The sequence below is a fragment of the Pempheris klunzingeri genome, chromosome 15 (genome assembly GCF_042242105.1).
Source record: "Pempheris klunzingeri isolate RE-2024b chromosome 15, fPemKlu1.hap1, whole genome shotgun sequence".
Taxonomy (NCBI): domain Eukaryota; kingdom Metazoa; phylum Chordata; class Actinopteri; order Acropomatiformes; family Pempheridae; genus Pempheris; species Pempheris klunzingeri.
This window is the reverse complement of record NC_092026.1, coordinates 21,455,977-21,478,088: the sequence shown is the minus strand read 5'-3', so window position 1 is coordinate 21,478,088 and position 22,112 is coordinate 21,455,977. Positions and strand designations below refer to the sequence as shown.

General features: G+C 42.1%; 1 protein-coding gene across 1 annotated transcript in view; it reads left to right on the top strand.

The window, feature by feature from the left end:
• Positions 1-22,112, top strand: part of LOC139214775 (receptor-type tyrosine-protein phosphatase mu-like) — a 143,774-nt gene that overhangs the window by 103,109 nt on the left and 18,553 nt on the right. The window contains exons 17-25 of the mRNA XM_070845697.1: positions 1,632-1,909; positions 3,893-3,973; positions 4,630-4,656; positions 6,443-6,454; positions 7,652-7,845; positions 9,447-9,455; positions 12,008-12,095; positions 13,047-13,123; positions 17,663-17,699. Of these exons, the coding sequence (XP_070701798.1) occupies positions 1,632-1,909; positions 3,893-3,973; positions 4,630-4,656; positions 6,443-6,454; positions 7,652-7,845; positions 9,447-9,455; positions 12,008-12,095; positions 13,047-13,123; positions 17,663-17,699 (803 nt within the window). The remainder of the gene's footprint in view (positions 1-1,631; positions 1,910-3,892; positions 3,974-4,629; positions 4,657-6,442; positions 6,455-7,651; positions 7,846-9,446; positions 9,456-12,007; positions 12,096-13,046; positions 13,124-17,662; positions 17,700-22,112) is intronic.

Sequence of the window (22,112 nt, the reverse complement as noted above, 5' to 3'; positions counted from 1 at the left end):
GTTGCCATATGGCACGAGACGGCGACAAAATTGAATAAACAGAGGAGATTTGTGAAAACAAAGCAGCAGGAGCGCATCATTAGACAGCAGTTGTCCGCGAGAGAGACTGCAATTCAAATAGGAAGAGGGGTCACACAGAAAGTAACAAAGTGCGAAGATCAGTGTGAGAGTTGCCATAGTTAATTCTTACACTGCTCGCTCCCCTCCAGCTACAGAGCTGCGGCAGGCATCAGATAACTCTATAGCTAGAGTACATTATCTCCCTGCTCAAGCTGTTTGCCATTTTTCTATAGTGGACGGTTAACTCCTCAGTGATGCATTATTTATCGCCATGGGGACATTTTCTTATGCAAGTGGCTCTTATCTGTGGGAGATCAGAGGTCAGGGTCAGCTTCACAATGGCACCTCTTCAGGGAGAGCAGGGTCAGAGGTTGGTTTAATAGAGAGAAACTGGTTTGGACTCAAAAGTCAAACTTTTCCAAATCCTCGAGAGTATTCATTTGTTGCATATTTATTCAGTGAAAGTGCAGAAGCATTAACTGCAACAAAACCATTGCAGCAGTCAATGCTTTCCCCTGTGATTGTCTCCGTCCAGCCTCTTTTAAGTTGATATAATCAGGGGGAAATAATTAAAACACATTCATGACTGTATGTTAAAAGTACAAAGCTGCAAAATGTAAACACTGGTTGGTCAGTCCATGTTTTGATTCTGCTCCTTCATGGGCCATTCCCATTTAATTAGTATTTGCACTCAGTTTGCAGTTTACAGCATCAATAGTCTGATAGAGTAGTCCTGCAATAAATTATAATGTAAATTCTGTTTAGACTGTTTTAGAAGGATGATGATTCAGCTTTATGGTCAGTTTGACTTTGGCATCTAGGCTGTAGTTTGTGTTGCTGTTGAATTTTATTGCATTATACATTCAGCGTTTATATCTATGATAGTAGACTAAATATTAGATACTATAAAACACACAAGAGAGAATAAAACACACAACATCAATGTTAACCGTTGCCCGTGCATATTGCCCCGATGTCTATTGGAAGAGCCTGAGGCCTCAACAACAGAAGTTAGTGACCCTTGGATTTGTGTTTGACCAGAGACAAACAGCAAATCTGATGCAGTATTTAAGTATCAGTCAGTAAAGTGAAGTCAGGACAGGTGAGTTCTGAACTCGCCAGCTGCGCTTACTTAAGGGGAATATGTGTGCGTGTGTTTACACCATACACAATGCATTAATGGTATTTGATCATGAACAGATTGCTTATAGGTTCCAGCACATCAACTCAAAGTAGGTCAATAAAAGCAGGTTGACTGTTTCAGTTCACCATTCACAACTCTAATTCTTCCGCCCCCAAATACTATAGCTAATTTTAAATCATCAGGGCCACTGATGTATTTGGGTTAGGGTGTCACACCTTTCCACATTCTCAAGGATTTATATTTCACTGCTTGAGAAAGCATCAGGAGCCTAATAAAATGTGATATGACCACAGCCTGGGGCACATTAGCTCAGCCATCCCATTACATCTATGAGTCATCGCTACCAGCATCACTTCAGATCAGTTCAGGCACAGCCATTGTTGGTTTTTGTCTGATTGCTTGTTTCTACTTCTTTCCCCATATAAAGAAAATTGGCCAAGAAGCGCAAGGAGACACTGAACAGCACCCGCCAGGAGATGACAGTAATGGTCAACTCCATGGACAAGAGCTACACTGAGCAGGGCACCAACTGTGACGAGGCGCTGTCCTTCATGGACACACACAGCCACACGCTGAACACCCGCAGCGAGTGCGCGCTGACACTCAACGGGCGCAGCGAGTGCGCGCTGACGCTCAACGGGCGCAGCGAGTGCGCGCTGACGCTCAACGGCCGCAGCGAGTGTGCGCTGACACTCAACGGCCGCAGCGAGTGTGCGCTCACTCTCAACGGCAGAGGTAAGATGGCACCGCATCAACCTACCTGCCTTTTACAGTCACACCCACCGAGCATGGTGGAAGCAATTTATTTGGTGTGGTCAGGTGAGAAAGAAATCAGACTTGGCTGCACAGCAAATTTTCCCACTGGGACAACTTGGGCCTTTTCCAAGTTAACTGTGAGTTTAGGAACGTATTCAGGGGAAAAAGGCTCAGACCTCAATTTGTTATTAAATCCTCCTTTGCAGTTTTGTTATGTATTTCATTGCTTTTAAGTTAGGACTACAATCAGATTTGTTTTGCGGAACATTAAAACTCAGTGTGAGACTGTAAGAGTTTTTCTTATTACCATGATAAAGGTGTTTTTTTTATGCTTTACCACATCCAGTTGCATAAATTAGTGTTGAAAATGAAGGTTTTTTTTAATGAAAAACTGACTTAATGTCTTTTTATTTTTCTGGTTTTTCCGTGTTCTATCCGAGACTTCATTCAGTCAGTACAAATGATTTGACAGTAATTTTTTAGCTTTTGAACAACTACCCATTGATAACAGTGGCAGTGCTTGTCAATAGGGAACCTGCTCCATCAAAACAGTTCAACACAATTTACTTTCATTTGAATGAAAGGACTATGATTTTGAGAAAAATGTTTCAAATTTTTTCTTAAATGGGACATTCAGCCTTAGTCACAAGCTGTCAAGAGTTTCTTCTACCGCTTTATCTACAGTACATTCCCCCTTTTTTCCCCAAGTTTCCCAAATTATTTGTTGTTGAATTAACTAAAAGTAAACTTAAATCAGCATAGATAAATCCCTAATAGGATTCTGTTCCTGGTATCTGCACTGTATTATAGCTGTGTAGCTGTGTTAATAGTTTTGTAAACACTTGCCTGAAGGGAGTCTTATATTTTGATCAATAATCCAGGCTGAGAAGTCTGTCATGAGGTCGTAAACTTGGCACCATTTTGTTTTTCGATTCACGAAGGAGACGCACCATACATAGTAGATGTGCTCTGGTACGATAACCTATTAATTTTCTCCATCCCAGGTTAAATTTAATACTTTGTTGATGGACAGCTCAGCTAAGTCTGCACCCAGGGCTTGACCTGGTATAATCCCAGTCAAAACCATCAGATTAAAACTCCACAGCAGCTTCTGTCTCCACACCCCTGCAGGGGATGAGCCCCAAAGATGCTCTGACCTTGATTAACTGTCTGTTAGTGTGTATGTTCAAATCTGGGCCTCTGTCTGCCAGCGCAAATGATTTAAATGCATTACTTTTTACTCTGCCTATCAGTGTAATGCCTTCAGTACTGTACCAAAGCCTACTCTCACGCCTTCCATGACCTTATATGACCGCCAATAGTGTCATTCTGCTTCAAAACATCATGGCTGGCAGATTATAGTCCTGCACGCTCAAAACTCAAACCCTGTTAGCATAGCAGTTGGCTTTGTTAACGTTGCATGAAGAGTCCTTATAGTGTTAAGAGAGAAGATGACAAATCACGAGGGAATAAACATTTACTCTACTGCCCATATGAGTGTTATTCTACTCTGGTACTCTAACAGTAATAATGGAAAGTAACTTAGTACATTTATGTATGTAGTGTTGATATGTTGTGTTATTAATACTGCACTTTTTTTGCTCCGCTGCATTTATATTGCGATTGCACGTGCAAATCATATGATTTTGTAAAATGTTGTTTACTTCTTAAGCCATGCTCATTCCAGTTTGTACAAAAATATATCATACATGTGGGGTAAGGACAGTTTAAAAGATGCTAGACAAAAATAAAAATGAATGCATAGAAAGTCGGCAAAACTGTCAGGTGAATTTCACTTCCAGTGCTTCTTGTACTTTTATTTAAAGGGTCAGTTCACCCAAATCACAAAGAAACTGAATACTACAGCCACCACTAAGCAATGTCAGACTATTGATTGCCTTTTGTGTGTTTTGTTTTTTTTTCCATCTCTAGCCGGATCATCACCCTCTTCCTTCACGCTGCCTAAAGCCAACACTCTCAATACTTCCATCCCCACCAACTCCTACTACCCAGGTAAACATACACTGTATTTCGTCACACTAATCCTGTATGTCAACAGAGAAGTGCTTACTATATAAGCAATGAAACGAGAAGGTGTGAAATTCATGACACCTGCAAAAGTGTCAGGATAAATTAATAAGACACAAGTTAGTTTTATGTTCTTGGTAAGACCTCTTTTTTATGTAAATTACTGACTAATAATGCAATGTGTGGTATGAAAATAATATAATGCTTTACAAATTAGGAAACAATTTCACAAATGAGAAGGTAGATAAATTGACTTTAATAATAGATGAGTTTACACTCTGCTACATTTCTGGTTATAAAACAAAGTCTTTTATATCACTTTTGAGCTGAGCTTAGCCGTTCAATTCAATTCAATTCTCTGAATAATATGCATAATTGTGTGTCTTCTCTAGTCAGATTACAGCTCATTGATTAGATAGAGTAAAGGGCAGCGAGATTTATAATCAACTAAACTTTGTGTATAATTAGCTTTTCTGGAAAATATGATAAGTTTCTTCTAATGCTGTTTGGCAAAAAACCAAAAAACTGTCCATTAATGTTTTTGTTGTTGTTGTTTTTTGTGGATTTATCTTGGCTTCTTTTATTTACTGCAACTCTTTTTCCTCCTCCAACTTCTGCACTTGTTATGGGGGTATGAGCAGATCCCTTTGTGCCAACTGCTATCTTAGGTGAGACACATTTTCTTTTCCCATTGCTGTTGATTATTTATTCGTACTTCTACGTTGAGGAAAATTACAGTTCATTATATTCATAAGATGGCTGTTTGAAGACTTAACTGTGAGGACAAAAAAAGCACAGATTTTTTTTTTTTTCTTCCCCATTTTTGGTTTGGTTGGCTCTTCTTACTAAAGATGGCTTCCTCACCTTCATACGTGCCTGCTGCTTCTCCCTCCTCCTCCTCCTCCTCTTCCTCCTCCTCCCCCACCCCCTCCTCCTTCCTCTCCCTCCCCCGTCAAACAAGGGGCTCTCCTGGGCTGAAGCTGGCTTCACTCCATCCCATCCGCATTGCGTGTCGTGCGTGTGATGTCACATACATGTTTGACCTCTCATATGCATGGACAGACATGTGGACTGGATGTGGGGGAGTGTCTAAGGGGGGCAATGGGGGGGGCAGTTCGCCCCAGCGCCAAGGCTACAGCATGCTGAAGCCATAGCAGCTGCACTGAGACACAAACAGAAGTTAAACAATGTTAGATGGGGACTTAAAAGCTCTTTCTTAGCCCTCTTAACCAAAAATTTAAAAAATGGGATGCGTTCGCTCTGAAAATCTTAAGTCTTGCATTAGATGTGCTGCCCTCCCTTCCCTTCCCTCTCTCCTCACTACGCATTTAACTCCCCTCCCTCCCTCCAAAACAACAACCTTTTCTATTATTCTTTTTAATGTCGCTCCCCCTGCCTTTGGCTAACTGCTAGTGACCTACTTGTTTTTGTTTTGGTTTTGCTCGTGTTTATTCATCCTGTTCAGTGATAAAATAGAATTATAAAAAAGCATTTTGTTCTTCTCTTAATTATTACTGGCCTTTGTGGAATATGCAGAGCAGAGCAGAGTGCAGCATCTTAAACGCTTTTTATACCAGCGGAGCACATAATGTAGCTACTAAGTGGGGCACTAGAACTGTAATAAATTAATACTCAAGGCCAAGAAGAAAGATGCAATAAGCAGCTCTACTCCAGCTTCACCACAAGCACCATCACCGCATTTACAAGTACACAACTTACAGTCAGGGCGTACTTTATTTCGCAGTAGTGCAACTTAAAGCAGCGTCTTTCATCATCACGGTTGTGACAGCTGCTTATGTTAGTTCCACATCTAATGAAGCGTGGAACAATTAACATCAAATTACAGCAGCCAGAAAAGGTTACATGCTCTCAGTTGTGACACATTCAGTCACAGCATTGTCTCATCAGTTGAGGTTAATGATCAAAACTGATTAGATCATAAAAGATGGTTAATGTTTTTGATTTCCTGGCACACTCCTATTTTCTTTTTGGAAAAAATGGTATAAATACAGGTGTCAGTACTAGCACATGCAATTGTAATCATAGCAATTACACAAAGAATTCTAAATGTCAGAATACTCAAAAAAAAATAATTGGCATCATTAAAATATGCAAGTCACAGATCTGAAACAATTACATCTTGTTCCAGAGACGACCAGTATTTCACCATTATTTTCTCCCTTGAAATCCATGACTTCCTTGTTTTGTTCTTTTACTTTTGTCTTGCACTGTTGAAATTGCCCCATCCATCCACTCAACATCCCCCCTTGACTAGGCTTTCTACCTAGGCAGTTTGGACTGAGAAGGCATGTGATCTTGCCCTATAGCATAGCTCTAAAACACTCTACTTTAACAGGTTCTCATGCTGTATTGTTGCTTATCCCCTCTCTCCTCTCTCTTCTCCTCTCTTTCTCTTTACATACATAACCTCTTATGTATCTGCTATCTAAAAAGTGCCCATTAATGGTAAGTTTTCCCAAGTGGGCCCTGGGTTGGGGGATGGAGGTGGTGTTTACTCAGAAAGCAAGCCGACAGTGAGAGGCTGCTTCTGACATGGACATTACGACATTTATTGCATGACCAGTGGACATGTTAGCATCTCACCACCCTCCGTACCGTTCCACCAAGCAACCATTAGCCTAGCATGGTCAAAGTACATACAATGGCCCATGGCAGCATCACCCCATGCATTCTCCTCCCATCTCCGCTTCCCTCCTGTTTATTATTTTTTTTATTTTTTTTCGGTTTGAGTTTTTCATTTTTCGGGGGAAGAACGGGTGGCAGGGGTTGAATCCACGCTGTGTCTGTGTGATGCTTCTGACGGTGCCTGCTGCAACATGCTCACTGTGGCCCACCGCACCCCCTCACATCCTCCTCCTTCATGTTTCTGGACACCCTCCATTGTCCTCTGGCTCCCCAAAGCATCTGTGCCTCATGTCTGCCACTGACTGGATTACAGTATGAAAGAGCTGGATTGGACTCTCACTTTCAGTGTGAGCTGTAGCCCAAACCAGCGTACTGTACTGCCAGTAAAAAAAAAAAAAAAAGTAAACTTGTTTTACAGCATCTTCATGTGGATTTTTATGATTGCTCTATACTGTTTCTTGCAGTTGAGGGCCACTGACTCTTTATTCTGACACCAGCCATATTAAATGGTAATAGTTTAAGTGCTACACTTAAAGGGCCTTGTGTTGTAATGGCTACAGGCTGTCATACAGTACAGTAGGCCTCTAATATTAAATATTCTTTCAGCCACATACTGAGACAGATGGACCTGAACCTTCCCACCACATGACTCATCCTATTACTCAATGATGTTGTGTTGTTGTGACCATCCATAACAAACAGATTATTAGTTGAAAGTTGTTTGTCAATCTGGAGGGTGGTGACATAATGCTTAACAGTAAATGAGATAATGTGCCATCTGTTAATGGGAGCAGTTTGGAGGTGACATATGAACTGGTGTGAGTGAAAGCACCTGCGCAACTTAAATCAGCTTTATGTAAAGATAGACTCATGAGGCATCACTCACGTCATTTACTGCTTCAAGCAGTATGTCACCCATATGTATCTTGTAACAATGCACTGATAAATCTTGCAGCTATCGCTCCTACAACTCCGTCCTGACCCGCTCTGGTCTGTCCCGGTTTTTGTGTCCCACAGACGAGAGCCAGAACATGGGCAGCGACACCAGCAGCCTGGTGCAGTCGCACACTCACTCCCTGAGGAAGCGGGAGCCCGTTGATGTGCCGTACCAGACGGGTCAGCTGCACCCGGCGATCCGCGTGGCAGACCTCCTCCAGCACATCACCCAGATGAAGTGCGCCGAGGGCTACGGCTTCAAGGAGGAGTACGAGGTAGGATGCAACCCAGCTGTCGTCCCCACCTAATAAAGGTTGCAAACACAAATAAAGCCTGGTGATTGACTTGTAACATCTCCATGGAGATTCTTGAGTGGAAATGTTTATCAGTCTAATACAAGGCTTCATCTGTGCCATGCCGTACAGTCCCATGTCTTCTTCTCTGTATCTGTCTCCCTCTTTCTGTCTGTCTCTCTGTGTTTTGCACTGCACAGCAGAACTGTTTCTCCCCAGATGCACTTTTATGATAAATTGTTAATGCAGCCCGTCTCAGTGTGTTTATGGTGTGAGTCGTTTTGTTGTTCATCTGTTCCTTGTAGTTTGCAGCGATTGTGCATTTTGCGTGTGTGTTGGTCTCAAATGCTGTTGTCCCAGTTCCCCTCGGAGACTCGGCTGTAGACTAACTTTAAATGTAACACCCCCCACCCCCCCAAAACAAAAGCATGCGGAACAGCTAGGCACGTGTTGGCTATATCCCCTCCTCCATCTGAATCAGGCCTGATTGGGCTCCGGTGATGGCAGCCTGCTGCTCTCTAAAGATTGTTGTCACACAACAGGATCCATAATATGACACCATGCCTCTCACTGACACCAAAACAAAAGATTTTGCCCCAGAAGAGCATCACTCTCATTTCCTCTCATTAGTGTGGGATGCTGGCAGGGCTTGGCGACACTCCAGCCTCCTTGCTGTCCCTCAGCACCACACCAGCCAGCCTCATCTCACTCTGATGCCATGTTGTAGCAGACTGGCTCCAAGCAGTGCTTTTTAAATCCTTCTATTTAAACTTCTAATTTGTTGATCACTTCTTTTTATCGCACATCACACTGGGCTTTTTCACAGATAGTATTGCCACTTTTGTATTCTTTTATCGTCTGTCTTAATCACCCATCCTTACTTTCTTTTTTTTTTTTAAACTTGCATGCCATCTTTTTCCTCACCCTCTGTCCTCTCTCCTGCTTCATCTCTTTGTCTGTAATTTACTTATCTACACCTCCCGCACTCTTTCCTTGCTTTCCTCTCCCTTTCTTCATCTCCCTCCCCTACTAAGTTCTACTATGCGTGGGCCAGATTTATCAGTAATTAACTCCCCACTTCCCCCTCATGACTGTGGAATTAAATAATGCAGCCTCCCATTGCTACCTGCAGCATCAGATCATTGAGGGGCTGAAGTGCTTTGGGCTGCCCTCTGGGCCTAATCCATTATGGATAAAGGTGTTCAGGGTTTTACGCGGCCGGCATTGCATGGATTCGTAACAGTCAATCAAAAGGAAGCAACACCACATAGAACGACTGGCCCCTGTCCCCTTACCCTGCTGTCACCTAGCTGTCCACAGCCTTTTGGAAAAAAGTCCTGTGGGGTGCTTAAAGTGTGTAACGGAGCTCATTCTCACTTGGCTAGAGGGATTCATTTGTATGTTGTGTTCCACTGCTGTCTTCTCTATATCGATCTGTCTTAAGGTTAATGCCCTTTTTAACCGTTTATTTTTGATGATTGAAGATTGGAGCCTAGTGCACCTCTAAACTTGTTGACTTACACTGTACTATATCTCTCTCTGACCCATGCTTCTTGTTATTCTGTACGTTAACTTTGGATCAGATAAACGAGGTAAGCCAATACTTTTGGTTATTTGTGAGTTTTTTAGACTTGTAGATGATAACACAAACCTGACAGATTGATGGTGCTTGTTGGCTGTTTTAAGGCCCTGTGGGATTACAACATCTCACATATATGATCTAGTCTGAAAAGGGCATTTACCAACAGAAGCTATGCAAAGTTACCAAAGCATTTGACAGTCCACAGATGATGAAATGTGTGAAACAGTGACTTCTTTTTTTTTTCAAATTTTGTCATGTCAGATCTTTACAATGTCACTGCGAAATGTTTTCCTCCCTAATCAGAAACTGTGAGATCCACAAATGCTCCACAACTTAATGCAGATTTTTCTTCATAAAGCTTTTTGAAAGCATACTTTCAATTCCATCAGTACAAATTAAAAAGAAACAGTAAAAATTTTGAAGAATTTCGAAGCCTCAAACTAAGTTCTGACAAATTAACAAACTGAGGTGTGGGTCAACACATTCATTAGTGTGTTTCATTATTACATAGCTAAACCAATTAAATACTAAATCTTGTTTACAATTTGGACTGCCAAGCATATGGTCTGACTGGTAATTGCAAAACACCATGAAAAAGGACACTGCACAGCATTTCACACTTTGCAAACTTAAGTTGTATACTTTGCAAAAGCTTTATAAAGCCATGTTTGATATAAATTATAACAACAAGTATTTGCATGTCCAAATTCTTCTGCACGTTTACGCACTGCAGAACTGCTTTATAAATGTTTTGTTGTCATTGTATTTCACTTGTTGTCAGCTTGTTTTATGGGAAAGGAAATGTGTTGCATCTAGCTCCAACCACAAATGAACACTGGTCAATTTGAATGAGTCTCCTTTTCTCATACAGTTAAACCATTAATTAATTCAGAAGCAACTCACTGAGCAATTCAGCTTCTTTGTGTTGCCATCTTTTTTATTTTTATTTTATTTGCCATGTTGTGTATGTTAAGTGCTCTGTGGTCGCTTTATGTGGGTTTTGCCATAGTGATTGTATGCAGAGAAAGCAGAAGGCTTTTCACTTACAGTAAGTAGTCACAGGCAAAGAAACACCAGACAAACTGTGCTGGGACTGAAGTACAGCAGGAAGCCTGTAATTAAAAACAATCTAAGTTGGATCTGGGCCAATGGGAATAATTTAAGGATGGTGAAACGCTACCTGCAAATGCAGTGAAGTTATGTACAGCGAAATAGATTTTACAGGTGAGCCCATCCATTGTCTTTCAATGACTGTCAGATGAAGCCTGAGCCGAATTATTGCCAGTGTGGGTATATAGTCTTTAAATTCAAAGCATTCATATAATCTCCACCTCTTGGGACACTGCTTTATCATCATCAATTTTATTTTTTTCTGAATTCAGCCTAAGGAATGACACCATAGCATCCAAGACAGGCAGGGTCACTCAGTTTCAGAGAGAACTATTATAAAGTTGCCGGGTAACGCCTTTCGGCTTGAAGATGATTTGTCTCCAGATGCTTGATATTAAACCTGTATCCTTCAGAGTGACAGAGAGAGCGACATTGGCCCGTGCATTTATTCAAGATGTACTGCCACAGGAGGAGAGGCCTGTATAATCCATCTCTGAGACATGCTTCCATCTTCACTAGAAGGAAGGGACATATTTTTAGCATATTAAAGCTGTTTCTCAGTGAAATCACTAATCCTTAGGACTTAATACAGGAATATGTCCTTGTGTCCTGTCTGTAAGACCTTTATTTGCTAGACAAACGGCCCGCTGCCTGCCGTAGCACTGAGATGAATAAAACCATCAAGTCCTAGCGCACTGATGATTGAAGACGCTGCGTCCTGCTCTCTGACCACACTCGCAGGAACTCTCCAAACAATGCGTTTAATCTCCGATAAATGCTCTCCAATCTTTACTTGCCGATGGTCTGCATTCAAATGTATTAGCTGACTTTTAAAATGTGCATTAGCTGACTATCAAAAAGCCAGAACAATAACATGTTTTCGTCCAGGCTAGTCTGCTTGGAGCCAACCCCACCCGCCCCTGCTGAACAGCAGTGGACTGGCAGTGGAGATGTATTTTCATAATTTGGCTTAATTGTGCCTGGTGTGCCATCAGAATGGAAATCTCCCCAGCGAGAGATGATAAATATTTCATGAGGGTAATCTGAGCGGAGCAGTTTTGATCTGCAGACGATGAGCTGGCTTTATTTTTTCCCCGCAACGAGCTGATTGAGTCCTTCAGATGAGGCAGACAGACAGCCGCTGCGGTGGCTCCGCCTGGCAGAGAGACGCAGGGGGAGAGGTTTGAGCGTGACACCTGCCGCCTCTGCCCTAATGGCACTCGCTGTTTGACACAGCTCCCCAGGATCCACCATCCTCCCTGTGTTTCATGTCTAATAATGATGTGAATATATCTCTCTCTGTGTCTTCTTTTCTATTGCCAGCGTTCCATTCCTTTTTGTAGAGCTGAAAGAGGAAGACTATGTTCTTTAGCCTGGTTATCATTTAGAGTACTCACACATGACACCATATTTCATCTCCCCCTCTCTGTTCTCTGTTTTCTATCTTTTCAGAGCTTTTTTGAAGGACAGTCTGCGCCATGGGACTCTGCCAAGAAGGATGAGAACCGCATGAAGAACCGATATGGGAATATTATTGCATGTGTGTACAAAGCACCTCCTGAGCGTTCATGAGTTTTTGTGTGCCGTTCCCATTCTTCAGGCTGATTTATTGGCCAGGCTTGTGACTCTGGATAACTATAAGCTGCTCAAACAGAGTTTTATTATCAGCCAACTAGAGCAGCTTTGACCTTTCCAATCTACTTTTATATTCATCTTCCTGCAGTGTCTTTTCAGTTATGAGAAATAAGCTGTGCAGCGTATGGCACATAACATGTACCCAAGGCAATGTTTATGAAAATGTTGAATTTGATTTCACAATCAAGTCATACTATCCAAACTTAAGCTGAGCTGTGATGCAAACTGGCAAATTAATGCTGATTGGACAGTTCATTTTAACCCTCTTTAATCACTGCTGTCATGGAAAAACCCTGAAGATCCAATTTTGGATGTTTTTTTTAAAGTTACTTTAAGAATGCAGAAGATGTACATAAAGTACCACAGTGTGCAGCAAATTCCATTTCTTTGATTATGAATCTAGAGTCAAGGCTGCAGCTGCATGGTTTTCATTGCACACATGTATTCAACCACAAGTTTTGAATGTCCTTATTCAAAGAAAATGTATTTTGTTTTAGCCTATTAAACAATGTCCGCTATGTGTTCTCACTCCGTCCTTACTACTGACCTTATTAACCATTAATTAAAAGATTTAAAAGGTCCTCCACTGAGAAAGTTTCATACATCTAATTACTTACAGCAGCATCATTGTGTTTGTCATACAGGCATCAGCCATGTTGCATTTCTACAGCTGATGATGCCAGTCTGCTCATCCTGCCACTCCTCCATCACCACTTTCTCTCTCTTATCATTTCTCTCTCTCTGTTCCTCTATTTGACTGTCTGTCTCTCTGTCCCTCTCCCCCTTTTCTTCTCCTGATGCCCTCGTTAATATGATTAATTCAACGCCGGTTTCTTCCTCTCTGCCTCTCTTCCAGATGATCACTCCCGTGTCAGGCTGCAGGCCCTGGAGGGGGAACAGAGCTCCGATTACATTAATGCAAATTACGTTGATGTAAGTACACACACCAGCCAGCGCCACCAACGCAAAGGTCACTGCGCTCAGGGAGAGAGAGGGCGCTGGTGCCGCCATTGCAGGGGGCCTCAGGGACAAAGCAGACCCCACTGCCTGCCCATCACATGTACACACACACACATACAGACAGAAACAGGCACACACACACACACACAGGCACACACACAGTGCCTTCATATTCAACTTTAGAGGGCCGCTGTATCACTCTATTCATTGAATATGTTAAAAAGAATGAAGATCAGAGGCTGACAGCGCTGGGAGAGAGAAAAGGCAAACCAACACACTGGGGAAACTGAGGTAATAGTTTTGGACTTAGCTTTGAACAACAGCGTGAACACATTGTGAGAACCAAAACTATAAAAGGGGAGAAGTTCCATGGATGATTAATGAGCAAAGTTATATCGGTGGACAAAACTTAAAAAATACGCAAAGATACACAAAGAGAGCACAATACGATACAATTGAGCATTACAAATAGAAGCAAAGCAGGTATACAGACGTGAGCATGAAATCAGTCAAAATGTAGTATGTAACACTGCTGTTGCTTTATTTACGTGACGATAAGCTTTTATCCATCATGTGAGAGATTCAACAACCACAGCAACAACTCAATACCTAAATGACAAGTAGGTAATTTGCCTTTGCTGCCCACAACAGACAATACTGCTCTCACAAAAACTGTTCATGTGAGTGTTTTCTGATTTGCTGCCTCTATGGTCAAGATTTGGTTAAGCCGAGGCAACTACTTGTGGTCGTGGTTAAAAGAAACCAACGCTGACCTGTCGGTGTCCAAAGTCTTTATCCACCAGTCATCCAGAGCGATCTCTCCTAAGATGTTTTGTGGCATAATAACAATCGTGCAACTGCTGCCTTTGCTTCTGAAAGGGGACAGTCATTATCTGCACAATCTTGTCATTGCCATTGCCGTGTTTGGTCATTTTAAGCAAAAAAAAAACAAAGTTGTCATTTCCTGGTGAGGATGGTCTTGAAAAAGCTGAGCAGAGCAGCTGCCTTCTGCTCGACTGTTAGACACTGAAAACCCCTCATGGACAGGAAGTGAATCAAACTAGATGCAGCAGTTGCCTACAGAGGTTTTGTTATACTGTACATTATATTATACATCTTACCACAGGAGAGCACTTGCAGCAGCACACTTAACATGCACTCAAGTGACTTAGCATACCTTTACAGTAAGTAAAAGTCATTAAAAAGTGGCGTGAGACATGCCTCCTGTTGAAAACAGATCTAACCCACTTAGCTCACACAATATAAAAGCTCCTGATCTGACCTGATTTGCTGTTGATAGCAGTGTTAGTAGCAGGATGTGACCAATCACAGCAACTCATTGGCCTCTATGAGCAGATGCTTCCGCTCCGCGTGTAATGGCCTGGTGATGTACCTGACTTCCTAAGTGGTTTTCCACTCAGTAGAGAACTCTCACTCTGTCTCCCATCTTCTCTTCCCCCGCCCCTCTAATGTGGTAATTTGTAATCTCTTGTTACGCTTTCAAACATAAATTCATAATGCAAGGTGTGCCACTGCAAATGCAAGGGGCTTAAATTATTTACCTTTCCCACTATTCAGTTTATGGCCCATTATGCTGCAAAAAGGGGCGCCGCAGAGAAGACTCTCACAATAGAGAAGGCACCATTATAAGATAAGAATATACGCATATTAAAGAGGGCCGTGATTGAAAAGGATTTTCACTGCTCTACCAGCTTCATTGAAAAAGTACTTAGTAGAAATGCAGGCAGATGGGTAATGATGTTTTTGCTCTTCAGAAAGCTTTTTAACCCATCTAGATGCTTGTCCTGCCCAATAAACTCTTATATGTAGAACATTTCCCACAGTGTTTGTTATTGTACTCTATTATACTGCCGATTATTTCGAGTCATGTACGAGTAAGCAGAACCAGTTGGGTATGTTTCTTTTCTTCACAGCTGATTAAGTATTTTCATAAGCATTTAGGAGGCGAAGAAACATAGTGTAATAGCTTGTTGTCTGCAGAGTTGTTTGTGTGCACATGGGGCACAAAGAGGTGTGCTGGGGTTGTGGAGAATATACTGAAATAATGTGGTGTTGGCTGTAGTGTTGACCATGTGCACAGAAATGAAATGGCTCAGGTTCTCCTTGTCTTGCATCCAAATTATTACATTGATGTCCAACTAATGTGCAGGAGCCATGATATTAAATTTTTTATCGCAGGAAGGATAGATGTTTGCAGTTTTGTTTTCATTGGACACAGCTGTAAACGGTTCACTGACGACACAACATGTCTGCAAAATGTTCTCCATCAACATATCTAAGTGGTATTTCCCTGCGATAGCTCCTCCTGGCAGCTGAAGTGCGATTATTTCAATTCTTCTATATTTTATGAGCATGTTTAAGCAAGCATTTGGTCAAGCTCAGGGAGAGGTTGCAGTCTTGTGGTTGGGGTTAAACAGTGGATGTGGACATGTTCACTTTTTCGATATATTAAGTGAGTGTTTTAGGATCCTAAAGCTCCACTGAGTGGTGGAGCCCTACTGACCAGCTTTTTTTGGAAATTGACCCTACCCCGACACAAATACAACAGTGGCTCCCAACCTTTTTGGCTCCTAAGTTTCTCCCTAGTTTCTCTACCCCTTGTCACAGATGAGCTGTGGGGAGCTTGACCAACTACTGATCTATTTCTACTTAGATTGTTTCATTTGAAGTGTCCTGAAAAATGATAGAGATGGGAGAAAACTGAAAAAAAAAATAGAATTGTGTGCAAGGAAGTTTGGGCGCAGTGCTCTGCAGGATAAGCAGACGAGACAGCTAGTAATGCACAACCCTCATTAAGGCCCATAGTTTTAGTTAATATGGTGTAGAAGCTGTGCATAATCACACACATTTGCAATAGATGACAAATTACCTCAAAACAACTGGCACACAATAAATCTGGGGCTTTCTGGGCCCCTTACGGTCTGAGGCCTCGGGGCGGTTTCTCACTGTGCCCTGTTAATAATCCAGCCCTGCTCTTCCTTAGGACTTTAGTGTAGTATTAAGATGTTACACTCTCTGGATCATAAAAGAAACATTGCCAGTGAGACGTGTTTTCTCCAAAGTGTATTTGGAAAAGTAAATAACTAGTATATAAATGTATTTTGTAGGTGATAGGGTTGGTACCCCAGATTTTGCAAAAGTGGGCTTTCTAATGATATTCAGGCTGAAAATACAATTCATGCCCGCAGGCAAAACATGCTGCATATTTTAGAAATTCAACACCCCACTGTTACTGGAAAGAATTAATGTAAATGATCATTGTAATAAGCAACGCAGCAAAATACAGAGAGCATAACACATATTTAATTCTCCTTCAGTAATTTATACATGCAGGGAAACAAAGTGTGTTCAATTAATAATTTCAACATGAACATTTCTCCATTTATTTCTTTGTGTTGCTCAGGAAGAAACACTCATGTACCTACTGTAACATGCGTCTGAAAAGCTGCGAGTCCATTTATAGTAAGCTCTACTCACCTGACAGTCACTGTCAGGGCCCTCCTTTCTTCCTGTCTCTCCCCCTCTAATCCGACGCCGTACTGGGCCTCCACTTTACTTGACAGAACTTACATGAAAGCACAAACAAATCTCCTCCTCAGTCCAGAGATAAAGAAGTCATTAAAAATGGAGGACAGTTGAATAGCTGAATGAGCCCTGTGGATGAGAGAGAGAGTGAGGAAAATATCCTTTGTGTCTTTCTCCCTTCATTGGAGGAGCGTTAATCACAGTCCAAGTTAAATTGAATATGAGGGAGATAAGCAGAGCAGCAGGGGTGGGTGGAGGGGGGAGAAGACAATCAAGAGGAGGCAGGGCCTGGGAAGAGCCTTTAAGTCCTAATGTTTTGTTTCCTGCCTCATATCTCTGGAGAGAAGACAAGGAATTGGACAAATAAAACTTGAAGGGATTAGAGTAATCCGTGAGACTGGGGCCTATTGTGAAGATCAGTGCTGTTAGTTGTATCTTGGGGATTATCAACACTTTGGCTGCTTACTCCAGAGGTGTGCTGCATACAGAGTGTGTGATGGAGAGTGTTTATGCATCTTGTATCCAGCAACATCCATCACTGGCTCTCACTCGCACATTTTCCTCACTCAGTCAGATGTTGAAACAAAGAACAGCTGGCAGCCTGAGTATGTTTCTGGTGAGCGGCTCACACATATCTCAGACAATTCCTCTCAAGGTGGAGCAATAGTGAATTACATTTTTTTGCTGCAAAAAAGGGACATCTGAAACAGCAACAGCTGTTAACTGGGATTCCATACAGTTTAAACCTGTCGTGCTCAGTGATCTGTGTAGTGTGTATTGTTTGTAATGTAGAAATAAACTGAGTTTGAAGTCAAGGGTCAACCTGCATTGTCAGAAAACAGACTGAATATCAAAGACAATGTGTTTTCTGAAAGAAATTAGATAGCCCCACCATAGCTGGTCTTTTTTAAAGGAAAGTGAGGTGACTCTCATATTCTTTTCTCCCATTTTCTTTTCTGTTTTCAGGGCTACCACAGGCCGAATCACTACATTGCCACTCAAGGTAAGAATAAAACTTTCTTTCTAAAAAATTGCCAGGCACTCTGGTGAGAATTTAATGCTGTCTCTTTGTTTGGAGAGATGGTTGTGTGCAGGTGTTGGCGAATATCTCACTGAACATCCCCATTGTTGTTTACATACACTCCTGCAAACTACTCTTGGATGCTCAGTCAAGTGTGTGTTTGGGGAATCTGGTACCGCTCAGTGCACACACACACACACGCACACGCACACACACTCACTGACACACACTTACGGACCTCTGAGCGAGCCGAGCAGCACGTTTTCTCTCTCTATCTCTTTCCTCTTTCCTTCCATCGGTGGTGTGGGAGCGATTAATCAGGCAGTCTGGGAGAAAGCTGAATAAATAAATGGATTAGCTGACATGTACAGGCACATTTTGTCACTGTGTTAATCTGGCCGGCAGATTCGCAGGGCGAGGAGCACTTACCATGACCCCAGAGGTTAAGTCTGATTGATGGTTAATTGTTATGAATTTTGCGTCGAGAGCCTCTCTCCCACACAACAGGGATGCATGCATGGGGATTTTGCGTACCACTTTGGAGGAAAAAAAAATCAGTGGAGGAAGAAAGAAAAAAAAAGAAAGAGGCGTTTTTGCAAAGAGGCCTTAATGGATTCACAATCTGCTTTGGCGGAGCTGGGAGTTGCATAATTACCTGTTTATTAGTGCATTGCCTCTCTTCCTCAGTGTCTCAATTAAAACAACCCTCTGTTTGCTCTTACTTTAGAAAGAGATGGCATACCAATCAGGCTGCGGCTACTCAGTTTGTCTGCTATATAGTGACCACCGAGTCACACACACTCAAAACTAAGCCGTCTGTCAAGTCCCGACTCTCTCCTGCGGGGCTTCAGTTCACAAAAACAAGCCACATTAACAGGCGTATTCACCTTTGAAAGGATTTCAACTGGATTATTATGACTTCTATAATTGTCCTATAGTCATTAAGCGCATTCCATATTTCATTTAAAATTATGCATATGGAGATCAGCAGTCAAAGAAATATTGCAAACAGAGGCCCTCTCTAAGATGAAAAGCCCGAGAAGCCAAACGTGTTCCCATTCAAGTTAATTAGCCCCTGTTTTCTCATTGAGCTTGCATAATAAGTCCTCATTTTCCATCAACTGTATCGCAAGCGCGATAAGGCTTTTCACTGTGTAGAGCCATCCAGTGCAAAAGAGAGGAGGTGTGAGTGTGGAAACATCTGTATTCTCCTGGAGAGCAGGCCCTTTTATAATTCATCATCAGCTCCGGCAGACTGACAGGAAGGAAGGCTCAGTCTGCTGACACTGAGGCAAAGAGCAGCCCGAGATGATAGGAAAGCCAGACGCAGACCTGTCTCTCTCAGTCAAACAAAGTGCATACTGTAGCACCTGAAAAGAGCACCTGGGCATTGGCACAGTTGCTGAAAATGAGGAAGTAGTCTCTTCTCTCCCCCAGTAAAGTTTTTCAGTGAGTGACACTTCCACTCAAGTCCACTGGGACCAGCGGTGGCTCAGAAAATGATGATACCCGCAATAGTGCTGGATAAGCTAAAAAAATCTTTGTCATAAATTGGTTGTGTGGGTGGTTGAGGGTGTGCTTAATATGGCAGACGTGTGGGATAACGTTGTCCTCGTTCTCTTATGCTATAAACTACAATGACACTCATTAGTTTGTGGGTTATTGATGAGTCCCTTTGCTCTGTCAAGGTGACAACGGCAGGTAGAACAGCTGTCACTCCATAAAAGCCTCATCACCCAAGCCCCACTCCTCATTATGTAGGTCATTCTCTCATCCTGTGCTTTTTTAGCTGCAGCTATACAACAACTGACTCTCAGTAATTCGCCAACGCCAACTGCAGCTCCCCTACTTAGCAGATTGAGCGCATGGATGCAGCTCAGCACTCCCAGTTCGCCGCCTTGCCTCTGTCCATTTTCATGTCCTGCAAATCGTTTAAATACCGATCAGACATGAGCTTCTTCCTGGTGGAGACTGTGAATTACACTGAAGCCCGGGTACAAACAGCTCTGATAAGCCCCTGCATCCTCCTGGTGATGTGGAAAATATTCATGACGCAGGAAAGGGTTCAATTTCATCAAGGTTTCCCCTCCGGTCTTCTCTGCTCTTCCCTCCCCTCCTTCACGAGCACCAAATGTCACCGGCAGCGCGAAAGTTTTATTATTTACAGGTTAACATCTCAAAGCCCAACGGGGGGGGGGGGGGAGATAGAAAGAGAGAGAGAGAGAGAGAGCAAATCAATGATAAGTGAGTGTACATTATGCCAAAGTCTGCCGCATGTAATATTAATGGGCAAGAGGGGAACATAGCCCGCGTGTTTGTCTGTGAGTGTGTATGCGCCTACGTTGATCAGGAGTTTTGCAGCATACCTGGCTGGGGGATTTCTACAGCTGTCACACTCTTTGCTTCTGAGGAGGAACAGGCCTAGTCCCAAAACGCAGTGCCGGCTGCAGCAGCATTAGCTCTCTGACAGCTGGAAGTGAGGCTTCTATTGGTGTTCTTCTTTTGTGAGGTGCCTCCTCCAAACTTCTCCGGCTCCACTCACGCTGTTCTAGAAACACTGCTCTCACCTTGTATTTCCTCAAGTGAGCGCTCAAACCAATTCCTCTCCTTGGATTGCAAATCAATTTAAAGGCAAGCTATTTTTCAGCGAATGTCGGTAGAAACACAAAACAGTGAGTCTCCGAAATAGCCAACTTCCTTCCAATTGTCACCAAAAGCTCAACTAAACTTTTCAATCTCCACCACCTCCACAATAAGAGCTGTCAAAATGTTTGTGCTTGAGATCTGTTTGTTATACTCACTTACAACTGTACTCATAACATACCTTCTCATGACTGTCAATAAGTTCAGCGTCACTCAGCATCTCCTGCTCACCTGTTATCCATCTTCTCATACATGTAGAAGCAAAAACTGGCTGGCTGACGCTTGGCAGGAGCCTTCCATTGGATGATATACCATATAATGCCAAGTGGTATTGTGTTACTGAAGTCCTACACACCAGCTGTCCTGCTTCTCAGTCTCCCTCTCCCAAACTTCTCAGCAGTGTGTATCCTCCCTCGGGGACGAGTGTAGGAGGCAGCTGAGTGGGTGGTTCATTCAGTTTGGGTAGTTACTGGAGAGACTGGAAGTGACTGGAATTGGAGATTGAGGTCCTACAATTAAAATAGAGACGAACCATCTCTTCCAAACCAGCGGAAATGTGGGAATGCAAATTGAAGATACTGAGGAGCTTTGTTCCAAATTTCTAGATATCCAATTGGGATGGAAAGAATTCAATTCTCATTTTTTCAAAAATGCAACCATTATACTTTGCAAAATGTTCTTGTTTTCCAAAGAGAAACACATGAGCAGGCTGGCAGCAGAGGCATCTTTTTTTCTGCAAAACGTCACCCAAGTTTCATCGCAGTTTGTGAAAAATTGAAGTGATTTAAACGATGTCACACAAGGCTGTACTTGGGTACAGTTAGACAATAGACAGTTAACCAGTGTTAAGGCACCACAGAAAGCAAATCAACCTTGGCTTGATCAATCAAGTGATTAAAATGGTGATGACACTTTGTTGATGCCCTGAGGGAAATTAGATTGTTGCAGAACACAGAAGCCAATAAGGAACACAAACTCTACAGTAATAGAAAAGGATGCTGGAGGTGCTGCAACTAGTGTCATAACTTATCAAACCATTAAATGCAGTTTTATATATATATATATATATATATATATATATATATATATACATGTTTGTGTATGTATAATATATATATATACATGTTTGTGTATGTATAATATATATATATGTGCAATAAAACCTTTATTACTTCTTTTGCGGGGGTGCTTTCATTTGATGGTTTGATTTGATGAATACACAGACAGGAAAGGAATGGGGGGAGAAGAAGGGGGTGGCAAGCAACAAAGGTCCCCAGCTGTTTCCAATCCGGGGATGTTGCAGTCATGCAGTATGCTGTGTGTCTTAACCACTTGGCTACCAAACACCCCTAAAGCCTTCATTTTAAGAAGACAGTGATCCTTCATAGAAAATGGTTATCTGGTTAGATTTGGCCTGAATTAACACAATTCTTAATTTCTCAAACCATTTTTTTAAATGGAGTTCCTTTCAAAAGAACAGAATGCTTTAAATACAATAATCCTGGTTACATTTCAGCTGGGGATGTTTTCTCGCCCCTTAACTGTCTGCTATCACATAGAAGCAGAAATGCCTATAAACCAGTTGGGAAAAAAGTACTGTGAATATGTAAATTTTGACAAATATTTTAAATGGCATTGTCAGTGTTGAATTTTACATTAAAACACATTTAAAAGTCGAGATGTCATCAGCCTAAAACAACGTAACCAATAAAAGGACCTCAGTTGTTTTACATGACATGTTTCAAGAGACTA